Genomic DNA, 12,732 nt, shown 5'->3' with positions numbered 1-12,732 from the left:
AAATAATTTTGTTCCTGTGCCAGATAAAGTGCCCTTTTCTCAGGTTTTCTGTACGGCATCAATCAAAATAAATACAGCTTACATTATTTCCATGCACTTACCTATGCTATTCTCAATGGGCCTTAGATTGAGAATGAGCAGGGTCAAGAGAGAGGAAAGAAGAAAAGAGCTCAGTGCTTTGCTGCTGGGATGAATGAAGTTTGATCTTAGAGGATCATCTGGAAGGAATGCCAATGTACACACTACCCATTAGTTATGAGCAAGAGAAGTCTCTGAAGAACGGATAGGGAAATTCCATAGAGGAAGGATCAGCAGGTTCTTTGGGGCTAGGGAGAGGAATGGTTTTCTTCGTGACACCCTGTCTAGCAGCCCTTTTCTACTATAAATCATGGGATAGCTAGAGAAGTCTGTGGAATTGGCACTGGAGTGAAACGGACTTTTCCGAGTGATACTTGGCCAGTCAAAATGGCATGACATGGCTTTATTGAGATCTAGTAAACGTCACCTACAGCATTCAACTGGATTTCTACAATAGCCTCCCAGATTTTTTTTGTTGTTGTTCTGTGTTACTCTAATTAATTCTCCTTTCTGAACATGCCATTTCCTTCCATAAACTCTTTAATGGCTCCCAATTTCTTACAGGGTGAGAATCAACTTCTCAATGTTGCATAAAAGACCCTTCAGGAATTTTCATCCAAAGTGACAGAGAGTTTTTCCATGTATTTATTTCCCAATTGTATTTGATCTCTAATGATTTGTCCACTCATGGACTTCATTCATTTTTCAATTAGGATGTTTTATATGTTACAGACATCAACACTTTGACATGTGTGTTATTTGTGTTTTATACTTTGTGATTGGCCTTTTATAAACTGTTTTAAAATACTCTTGATAACTTTTGTTTTTCAAAACACTTGAACATTTTTCTAGTTAGGGATGCTAAGAATGAAGCAGTGATACTGAGTCCCCCCTGTATGAAATCTGACAAACCTCATACCTCTACACTTTTACCAACTCCAAATCCTAGGTATTATTTAGGGTTTCTATCTCATTTTGTCATTTTACATTATTTTATTTTGTTATATATTTCTTTAAATAAAATTTATAATTTTTCACTATTTCTGTTACTGTATTTTATTGCAGTTAATTCTAATTAGCTTTATATTTAAATGGTTTCCATTCTTTCTGCCAATTCTTTTATATCATGGTTTTCCTAATTTGATTTCTGGATATTGGTGTATTACTCACTTGGTTGGTAAACATTTTTGGTATCTTTTCATAAGTAGTAAAATTCTTGAATTCTTGTATAGTTGATTTTTTGTGGTTATTTGAATACTTAAATGACCTTTTGGGTGGGAATAGAATTCTTACGTCACAAATTTATTCCTTGAAAACTCTGAAGTCATTACTTCATCTAGGATATATCTTGCATCTCATATTATGAAGGTACAAGTCTTAGGCCAGCATGCCATCAGTATTGGATAGGTAAACTACTTTTTCTGCCTTGGTGTTTATATCAGTTTTCACTAGATATACTGTATAGTAACCTCAAAAGCTCAGTGGCTTCCAACAATAAATATCTATTTCTCCCTCATCCTACATGGTGGTGGCCAGGTTCTATGGATCTGCTCTAGGCTACAGGTTGAGTGCGGGTCTGCTTCCCCTGTCTTTCTAGTCTGGCATCCAGGCACAGGGAATAGTGCTTATCTGGAAAATGGCCTTCTCCTGCAAGAAAGTGTAGGAGCAATAAGGCTGGCAGAAACTCATGATGGCTCCACCAGTTTCTGAGTGATGAGGAATATATCAGGTCTATTCATATGTTATTGACCAATTCCAAAGTACTTGAGCAGGAAGGATATTCTGCGTAAGGAAGGAGGTAGATAATAATTGAGAACAATACTACAAAATACCACAGAATTTGTAGTATATTTTCTTCAGTTTTGAAATTCAAAACTTTCACTGGGAAATATCTACTTTTTGGTCCATATTTCGATTTTTATTTTGTATCTAGTTAACTCTTCTAGCTTAAAGATTCAAGTATTTATTTAGAAGATAAATTTTTCCTTAAAGAATCTCTCTGAATTTTGCTATTGCTCCATTTGTCGTTTTCTTCAGGATATGTGATGATTCATATGCTAGGTCTCTGCGGTATGTCCTCCATATCTATTATCTTTCCTCAGTATCAATTTCATTCTCGTGTTCTTTCATTACAAAACCTGTCAGTAACATAGCTGATTTGACTTTCTCCAGTGCGGATTTTGTTCTTTATGGTTTCTAGTGTTGGTTTAAATCCTGCCATGGCATTATCTGTTTTCTTACATTACTTTCTTGATTGTGTCAAACTATCTTTCATCTCTCATTTCAAATGTTTTCTTTAATTTCCTTGACTGTGAAAAGGAGATGCTATCTACAATAAAGTTAATTAAATTTCTTATAGTTAATCTTTAACAAAAATATGCTATCTCTTGAAATATGTCATTCCCTCTCCTCTGTGTCAAGAAATCATTTTAAAGAATTTAAGCTCTTGTCTGATTATTCCTGCTTGAATCAGGATGGATTTAGCTCAGTTCATTTTCCTAAAATGAGTGGGAGAGAATTCATCAATGATCACCTAACTATTCCCATGAATAGTGAGGGAATCCTCTACTTAGATCTTGAGTGGAAGAGCTGGAGGATGTAGTTTTGTGTCATCATATGGATAATTTACCAGCCTGAGTGGACTGTGAGAACAAGCTGAGACCATGAGTATTTCCAGGAAGGTCACTTTATTCCTATACAGTTTCATTCATTTCTATGTTTATTGAAACCTCAGAAAGATTGCTGTTTTGTTTAGTCTAACTTCTACTCCAGGAGGATGGTGCAGTCCTTGGAGACAGTGTTTGGTTTTGTTTTTTGAATGAAGGTAACTCCCTCTCCAGCTGTAGGGTACCCATTCAGTTTAGAAAAGGGTTCCTTCATCTAGCAGGAATCCATATTAATGAAAAGCCTGATCCGAGGACAGCTTCTTGTCTGAAGGTTTTCTGTGGGTGAGCATTTGTCTGTTTGCTAACTGTGTCTCAAAATGGTGTTGGTCCCAGGGGCTGCAGTGTGCTCTAACTGGAATGGGCTCCTCACTTTCTTAGACACTGCTCCAGTTCTTCATCTTCACTCTTTGAAATTTTAGGGTATTAGTGAGACTCTATAGGATTTTAGCTACTCCTACAACATAGCACTTCTTTAATAGCAAAAAAAGAATTTAATTGTCCTTTGGAGGATTCCCTCAAAATAGATTTATTTACACTGTATCTAGTTGAAATGCCAAAATTTTAGTCAATCTAGCTCTCACTCTTGGTGACATAGCTATGAAGATATTAATTCCTACTTTATTTTTGCTAATATAGGAGGTTAAAGATAAAGAAATGTAAATGCCTCCATCACACTTCCTAGAAGGAGAGTCAGACATTAGTTTGTTTCTTAGACTCCTCAGAGTGATTAATTGGGTCTTTGTGTTTTTGGACACATCCTGAAGCCAGCAACACTGAAGCTTTTGTTTGAGACGCATGGGCCCTTGAAGGCAGGAGCCAGAAAAGCATGAGTTTGAGAGGAAGGGGAGGTGTGACCTACGAAGAGATTTGGCTCTCTGGGTGCTTGGGTGGGTGGGAGCTTTGCAGATTCTGTACGCAAGAGGCACCTGCACGCGGCTCACGTGCAGTGTTGCAGGGCCCATACGACCTAACATGGGTACGGCTGGAGGTACCAGGGAAGGCTGGACCCTGGGCATAAAGGCGTGGGAGCTACCACCTAGATTTCCATGCCCAATTTGGTAGAGAAAAATAAATCAAACACTTTCAGAAAGATCACGTGAGTCATAAGAAAGGAGCACAGGGATTTAGATTATCCAGGGGGAATTTATCCAAGGGACTTTGGTCAGTCTGAACACATTATTTGTCAATAAAATGAAGAAGCATTAGAACCACCTTAGAGAACAGCTTAAGAAAATTAAATAGCTTCTTAAAATTGTAATTTTTTTAGTTATAAAATTAATCATGAATAGTATAGTATTTCATTATAGAAGGAAAGAAAAGAGAGCGAGAGAAGGAAAAAAAGCAAAGAGAGGAAGAATGAATCAGGAATGCAGATAAAGTCATGGTACCCTATCTCAATTGCCTCCTTAGGTTTAAGTATTGCTCTGGCTTGTGTCTGTTTCTCTCTCTCTCTCGTTCTCATCCACATGCACCTTTCTAGCCTACTAAAGATAAATAACTTGTGTGGTATTCTGAATAACTGGTTTCATTATACATGCACATACATAGTTTATATATCTATATAGAGCTTTTTTTAAAAAAAATTTACAATATGTATTGGAAAAATTTCCACATCTTGATCTACCTCATCTATTTTAACTGTTAAATGGTAATAATGATTATAATTGGCAATTGTTTAGGGTTTCACAGGTGCCAGACACTATTTTAAGTGCTTTACTATTAGCTTATTGAACCCTTATAATGATCAATTTATGAAATAAAAAACTGAGTCACCAAGCATTTAAGAGTTGCCTAAGGCCAAAATTACCCAAAATTCCCAGCCAGTCAGCCTCGAGGACCTGTGAGCAGAAGCATCACATATAATGTACCAGATCCCATTGTACAAATGTGCGACGATTGATTTAGCAATTCACTACTGATGCACATTCAGGCTTTTCATGATTTGATGATGATTTTCATGATTTTCATGATTTGACAAACAGCCATAAAGAATTTAGTGGACATTGGGATACAATGAGCCAGTTTCCACAGATGACTAATTCTTTTCAAAAACCAAATGTAATGAATGTTCAAATTTACTTAGCTTTCAGAAAAATCATGACTTTTCCTAATAAACTATGGTAATTAACTATATGACAAAATTCTTGTAATTAAGGGATAAATTGCTGGCATAAAAACAAAGAATGCTTGCATGCTGTAATTACTCTGTAGCTTATAGTTTATCAAACATGTACTTTGAACATAAAAGGTTATATAAGTACATAACTTCTAAAACAGATCCTCTACCTTCTCCACACAAAAGTGACAACCAGAAAATAATAGTTTGGTATAATAATGTTAAAACTATTGGGTATGCCTGCATCCCTTACACTCCTCAGGAGGCCAGCTTTGGGGAACTAATGTCACTCTCCAACTATCAATTACGAAGATCAAAGTACTGGGAAGAATTTTTCATTTACTTGTTTACTAATATGAACTACGATGAAAGCGACACAGTAATTCCTCACTCAACGTCGTTGATAGGCTCTTGGAAACTGTGACTTTAAGCAAAACGACATATAACGAAACCGATTTTACCATTGGCTAACTGCTGTAAATAAGAAGATCCTACTGCATATTCCTGGTCACAAAAATGTCATCAAACTTCTAAATAAAGATCAAAACACTTCAAATATTAAACATTGAAACAAACGTGACTATACATACATTTAAGAAAGATGAAAAAACACAAGATTTACCCAATTATGATAGTTCAGAGTTGTAGGTGGCCAAAGCCTATCCCGGCAGCTCGGCGCACGAGGCAGGCACCAACCGTGGCCAGAACACCATCCATCGCAGGGCGCACTCACACCCACGCCCACGCCCACACCCACGCTCGCTCACAGTGGGGCCATGTAGACAGGCCAGTTCACCTAAGGTGCAGAGCTTTGGGATGTAGGAGGAAAATGGAGCACCCGAAGAAAACCCACATAGACCTGGGGAGAACAAGTAGACAGTGGCCCTGGCCAGAGGTCAATTGTTTTTCCTTATCAGTGTTGGAATGAACACATTGAATGAAACGACGAAATGATGATATTCAAGGACTGCTGTGTATTTACTCCAAATATTTCTTATTACAAAAGAAAAGAAGACAGCTCTTATAGGCTTCCCTTAGAGATGGCCTGCCTTCCTTTCTGGCTGATGAGCACCAACGCATATCCTCTCAGCAGCAGAGTTCCAACAGGAAGGCTGAGATGCATTTGCAGCACCTGGCGCCCCATCTCCCTGTGGTTTGTGTGAGTTCAGGGCAGCGGGCAAACAGCTTGCGCTGCCAGGGAACAGGAATGGAAGGACAGAAGAGGAAGCTGGAGCTCAGCAGGGTGTGGTGCCAGAGCACCTTGGTGAGTAAGGGGAGAATGGAATCAGGTTCGAACCATCTGCGTTCCCTAACTACAGAGTGAAAGTAAAGCACAAGAGTTTGCCATGAACAAAAAAAAATTAATAAAGAAGTTAAAAAACACTCAACTCTAGCAATTTATAGATTCCAGTAGAATATTTCTGCATTTACCATCTACTACTTTAAGATTGGGAATAAAAATGAACTATTAGCATAAAATCAACAATAGGAATTTTGAAATCATTTAATATATAGAATGCTGTTATGGTATATAAGAATATCTGGTAATGCAAGGAAGCTACTAAAGAACCTTCATGCAAATAAAATATGTTAAAAAGCAGAAGATTGTGATTATTATCAAAGTTAATGTCAGAGGTATATAAAAGAAAAAGACTCTGTAATCTCGACTATGTTTCAAAATGTTTCAGATCTCTTTCTAAATTCCACTGCTTTCTATCTTTATTTACTAAGTTAAACATGATCTAATTTTGTACATGTTATTCAGTTTTTAAAACATATATTTTCTCATATAGGTATGCATCTCAAAACATTATATTGTAGATTTTTTTCTCTGCTGCTTATCAACAATGTAGACTTTTGTGAATTACTTAACCATTTGGAAGTTCACTTTTCTTAACTGTAAAATGAGGACATTTATTGTAATAGGACATCAGCTAAGCTACTATAGAAGAGAAATTAAAACAATCCAATGGCTTAGAGGAGAAAGTAGTTCATTTCTTTGTTAGACCCCTCGAGGGTGGGTATATGGACTCTGTTCCATGAGCTCATCCAGAGACCCAGACTGGCAGAGTAGATCAGTCATCTTACAAAGTGACTGCCAAGGTTGCTCCAGTCATTACTTTTTCCATTTGGTGAGAAAGGGTAGAGAATGTCCAGGGCAAGAATCTTCAAAGAGATTAAAGCAGAGGTTACACTTATCCCTTTTTGGCCACATAGTTACACCAAAATGCAAGGAAAGCTGGGAAATATAGATTGTAGCTGGGCAGTCATGGGTGTAGCTAAAACTGGGGGATTCAATTACTGTAGGGAAGAAGGCAAGAAGGAATACTGGTGGACTATTAGCAGTCTTTGGCCACTATAATGAGACCCAGCTTTAAAAATTGTTGTGAGGACTGAAATTATAGAGCAGAGATATGTTTTGGTGGAATTTATGTAAACCATCAACACAGTGCTAGACATATACTGATGATGATTAAACAGGAGCCATTATTAGTATTTGTATAATTGTTATTATTTAGTACCTCTATCCTTACCTGAATGCTTGAATTTCCTCCAAAGTATCATGGATAATTGATTATTTAGCTATTCTGGAATCTCTATAGTAAAAGGAAATTTCATCTCTCTTAAGGCTGCCATTCTATTTTTGGAAAGTTTTTCTCTTCTTTCAGTCATTATTTACATTCTCACATTCATTTTCCTTCTTTTGTTGTAATTGTGATCTCTGACATCCTCCAGAACACATCTCTGTCATATAACAGTCCTTCAGGTACTTGTGGGAAGCTATTGCTTCTTTCCTGAGTTTTCTTTTTTGCTACACTAATCATTTTTTTGTTCCTCCAAGAGTCCCTTCTAATGTACGACATTAAGTCTAGATACATCCATTCACTCATTTAACAAATATACTGAGTGTCAGCTAGTCTATCAGAGCCTGCTTCAAAACTGTGTTGTCGAGGTTAGTACCCAGTATTCCAAGTTTGACCAGAGCTTTAGTCCAAATATGAAACGTTTCCTTTGTTTCTAGTTAAGTAGTTTCTTAGTTTCTCAAGAATTTTTATTCTTTTATCCAATGTATTATCTCTCACAACTTCACACCATGTGAACAATTGATTAACATGAAACTGAACTGTTCATCAATTGTTCATTTTGATCAAGATATTAATCAAAATGTGGAAATGAACAGGTCTGAGGAAAATCTCTAGTAACCTCTTGAGCAATCATTTAACTAGTTACAATGCACGTAACTGCATCAACATTTAGCAAATATCCTATCTGGTGCACAAAATCTTGAGAAAAGTTTTTGTCAAGTTTCTGTGCTCATTGCCATGCTCAATGAGGCCTCAACCTGCCGGTCAAAGTGCCTCCTGGTCTGGCTGCATTCAGCCCAGCCTGACCCTCGGTACTTCCCTGATTAAGAGGCCACAGTTGGTACTTTTCCTGCTGTCAGAATTTCACACATTGAGATTCAACAAATATTTATCGAGCCCTGATTGTGTGCCAGGCACTGTACTAGGACCTAGTACTTTCTCATAGAAATGGAGTATGGAAGAAATGGAATACATTTTGTGAAAAAATGTATATATTCTCAAATAAAACCACCTTATTGTTTTGCCTACATGTGAGACCAGTGCACAATGTTTTTTATTTAGAATCTATGGCAAAGTACTAAATGGATTCTTTCATAAGTACACAGCTTTCGAATGAGGGATACAAAGAGATACCGTAAATGTGATATGCATTTTCCTAAGGTGATCTCTTCACTGACTAAATTCTTGCTAAATACCGTATTAGAATCTGAGGTTTAAGTAAATCAACAAAAACTGTGCAGGTACTCCCCATATATACACATAGGAATAATTATTCACTTGCCCTAGATAATCACGTTTTAAGATTTAAATTATGAAATCACCTTTACAGATGTTACCTTTTCCAAAGGGCTTTCTACTCGGGGGATGCTGATCATTGGCATCTGTGCCAGATTATCCATGTGCATATGCTCATTTTCTGGTTGTCTTCCTTTGAAATTATTGACCACGCATACAACCTAAAATTTTAGAAAAAAATTATAGTTAAATCAAAACTATGCCTCCTGTGACTATCATCACCCTTTTGAGGAGCTTAATAAATATAAACATGTAATAAATTATTAAAATGACTTAAATATTACTTATATAAATTTATATCCAAATTTATCTTGTATAAATTTTAATAGCTACTCCAATGCAGTTATGTTCAAGAAAATTCTCCAAATAATATGTAGCTCAATTAGTAATGACAATTTTATTATTCTAAAATTTTCATTACATTATAGTCAATGCTCAAATCAATCCAAAAATAACATCATAACCTTATAAAAATTCATAGCCAGCTAACCTTTCCCTAATGTGGCTAACCTATGACTTAATTTAAATGATAATTATTTTCCATTGCTCCAATATCGTTACATTCATAATAAACCTTCCACAATTGGCACTCTCTAATTTAGTAGCATCCCTTTAATTAACCTAGTTTATCTTCTTTTTTTCTTTTTCTTTTATTTCAGCATATTATGGGGGTACAGATGTTTAGGTTACGTATGTTGCCCTTGGTCCCCCCCCGCAAGTCCGAGTTTCAAATATGTCCATCCTTCGGATGGTGCGCATTGCACTCCTTGTGTATACAAATACCCCTCCCCTCCTCCCTCCTCCCCCCTCCCCCTTGCCCAACATCCAATAGATGTTATTCTTATATGTGCATTTATGTGTTGATTAGTTAATACCAATTTGATGGTGAGTACAAGTGAATCCCATTCTTCTGCTCTTGTGGTTAGTTTATCTTCTATTATTGCATTCTATATATACTTGACATTTCAACAATAGTTTTCTGGGGCTACTACTGAAATAGAAGACCCTTTACATAAAAGAAATTGACCCTTGTTTCAATTGATTATATCCCATAAGGGACAGAATTTGAACTAAACCAGAGATTCTCACACCTTAGTATGCATAAAAATAAAGTTCCGGTGTTGTTAAGAAATACACACTGCTAAGTCCTCCCCTAAAGATTCTGATTTAGTAAATGAAGAATGGGGCCTAGGAGTTAGCATTTTTAAAATGAAGTCCATAAGCTTCTGATGCAGGTGGGTCATATTAAGAAATAATGAGTTAAACAAACCAGGAAAATTATTTGCTATGTTGACTACTATGTAAGGTATTCTTGAGTTTTCTTTTTCTGGGTTTTATATTCTATTATAAATTGAAATACGGACCTTACTTACAGTTATAACCTAACATTAATTTTATAAAATAAACATTTAATATACAACTGTATATTCACATTGCACACTTTCACAAATGCTCCATTAGAAATCTTTTTCTTTAGTAGGACTCATTACTGAATATCTTCAAAGGCCAATTAGATCTTGGTTACTCTCTGGTTTTTAAATGAATTCACAAATCTGTAAAATAATAACACATACTATGAGACTTTATGTCAGGAAAATATTTCCTTGCAAATTGTTATATACTTCTTCTCCTTCCACTTCCTAGAAGAATTAGAGATTGGAAACATAGGTCAAAGCCTGATGATAACTAGATACCTCAACTTGACCACTGCCACCAAGATCTTTAAAGTAAGGAATGGTAAGGGCTTGGCGATGGTTATATGATAAACCTTCTAGCAGATAATGTTGCCAGCTTCAAGATCCCACAAAGGACTAATAGACAATGATTGCCCTAGAGATAGGGTCAGCAAATTTTGTCTGTTAAGGGAAAATAGTAAATATTTTTGGCTTTGCAGGCTTATAGTCTCTGCAATAACTACTCTACTCTGCCCTTTGGTGCAAAAGCAGCCACTGGCAGTTCATGAACTAATGAATGTGTCAATGTTCCAGTATAACTTTCTTTATAAAAATAGGCAGCATGCCAAATTTGGTCTGCGGGCTGTAGTTTGCTGACTGACCACTGCTCTAGAATACAAAGAATGTAATCAAGAATTTTAGCCAACAATAACAATGAAACAGTCAAGCAGTTTCACGTCTATTCCATGAAACACATACATACATATACCTACATTTCCCTTTTCATTGGTATTATAAGTTATTGGAAAAATGGGCAGATGAAAAAATGCTGATAATTCTTCTGAAGTAAAATTTGTTGAAATGAAATAACTATGTACATAGACATATGGAACTAATGAAATGAAGAAAAGTTCATCCAGAGTTAATATGGGCTTCTGAAATTAGTACAATTATGTTTTATATTATTTAGCTTTGAAAAACTCTTTGAAAGGCTGATCAGTTATCTCTTTGCCTTAATTAAAGATCAGGATAATACCACTGAAGCAGCTGAGAATTCATGTGTGAAATACTTAAGCACTTAACACATAGTTGATACTTAACTAAACAGCATCTTTAGCAAAATGATGATTCTTCATTACTCTTATTATTTAAATTATTACAAGGAAAGAAATTGCCAAAACTTCTTTAGAATCATATTACATATTTAGTAAGTCTTGTCTGCTAACGTTCACAAGTATGGAACTGATTTTCTATTAGTAAAGATGCTGATAAGAAAAAGCAAGGAAACCTCGTTTTTGATCCTGAGCCTTCCTGAGTCTGTATGTTCTTGGATGGTTCTCTGGGTCTTAGTTTTCTCAATTAAAAGTGAAGATGTTGCAATAAATCACTAAATTTACTTCATTTCCTTGGTTGGCAAAGGTATGACAAATTCAACAAAAATTCAGAACTAAACTCAAGATCTGCCCATCCCCTGGCCTCACTTCAAACCTTGATCTTTTTCGGACCCTCTCAAGGAAAGGCACCTCCCCATCCCCCCCACACACACTCACCTCTGCTCCAATGCAGTTGCACAAGGCTGAAAACTTGGATTTATCCTGTATGCCTCTTAGACTTGACCAATCACTGAATCTGCTCAACTTTACTTTCTAACTATCTTCATCTCTAAATATTTTGATTTCTTATATCTGCTTCATTCTATCTCCACCACCAACTCCAGGGACTAAGCAGCCACCACCACCCACCTCTTGCCTGAATTCCTGCATAGCTTTCTAAACTGTCCCTTTAAATCCGGTCTTGGCCCCTCGGATCTATTTTCTACAATGATGTGAGAATCATCTTTCCAAATGCAAATTGAGTTATGTCATCCCCTTAAAGCCATTGTGGCTTGGCTTTCCATTCCTGTTAAAGTGAAACTCTGGCCCACCTTTGCAGCCATCCTTCTCTCAGTTTTCCAAACACTTCTGTTCCCTTTCACTTCCTGCTGTTTGGAGTACTCCCCATCCCCACTGTCTCTGATGCTATATCCAAGTAGGCCACTAACTGGTCTCAGCATCACTTCCTCATGGAAGCCTTCCTTGATCTCCTGGCTGAGACTTATTTTGTTTCTGTTTGCTTTTTGCTCACATGAGACTGTGATTCCTTTTATCAAAGCACTTATCTCAATATGAAATTATACATTGTTTAGAGTAATATTTTGATTGACACATGTCTCTTCCAAGGCTGTAAGCACCATCCTACTAAGATGATACTAATAAATCACCATTACCCACATATTTTTCTTTTTCCAGATGTGATACCAAATTAATCCGGTCATTTGATCATTTCCCCTCTTCCTTGGTGGCAAATGAAGCATCATTATGGCATGGGGTTAAGTGCATGGACTTGGGGGTCAAACAGGCCTGGATCTTAATCCTAGGCTCTCTCATGGCCTAACTTTATGAACGTGGGCAGGCTACTTAATATAATCAGGCCTCAGGTTTTTTTCTGCAAAATGGGGACAATAATAATTACATCTCAATGAGCTGTTGTAAGGATGAATTAATGTAGTAAAGAGCAAATAATTATTATTATTATTTCATATATATTTTAAATACATT

General features: G+C 36.4%; 1 protein-coding gene across 2 annotated transcripts in view; it reads right to left on the bottom strand.

The window, feature by feature from the left end:
• The window catches only part of LOC105823815 (lipid phosphate phosphatase-related protein type 5), a 126,519-nt gene that overhangs the window by 14,367 nt on the left and 99,420 nt on the right, over positions 1-12,732 (bottom strand). Inside the window, exon 5 of one of the 2 annotated variants that reach the window (XM_012661067.1) lies at positions 8,768-8,902. In XM_012661067.1, coding sequence (XP_012516521.1) covers positions 8,768-8,902 — 135 coding nt within the window. The remainder of the gene's footprint in view (positions 1-8,767; positions 8,903-12,732) is intronic. The other variant, XM_012661068.1, reaches the window with a different exon arrangement.

Source organism: Propithecus coquereli, unplaced genomic scaffold (genome assembly GCF_000956105.1).
Source record: "Propithecus coquereli isolate 6110/MARCELLA unplaced genomic scaffold, Pcoq_1.0 Scaffold7, whole genome shotgun sequence".
In the NCBI taxonomy this organism is placed as follows: domain Eukaryota; kingdom Metazoa; phylum Chordata; class Mammalia; order Primates; family Indriidae; genus Propithecus; species Propithecus coquereli.
Note: the sequence above shows the minus strand (reverse complement) of the source record. Positions and strands in the feature narration are given on the sequence as shown.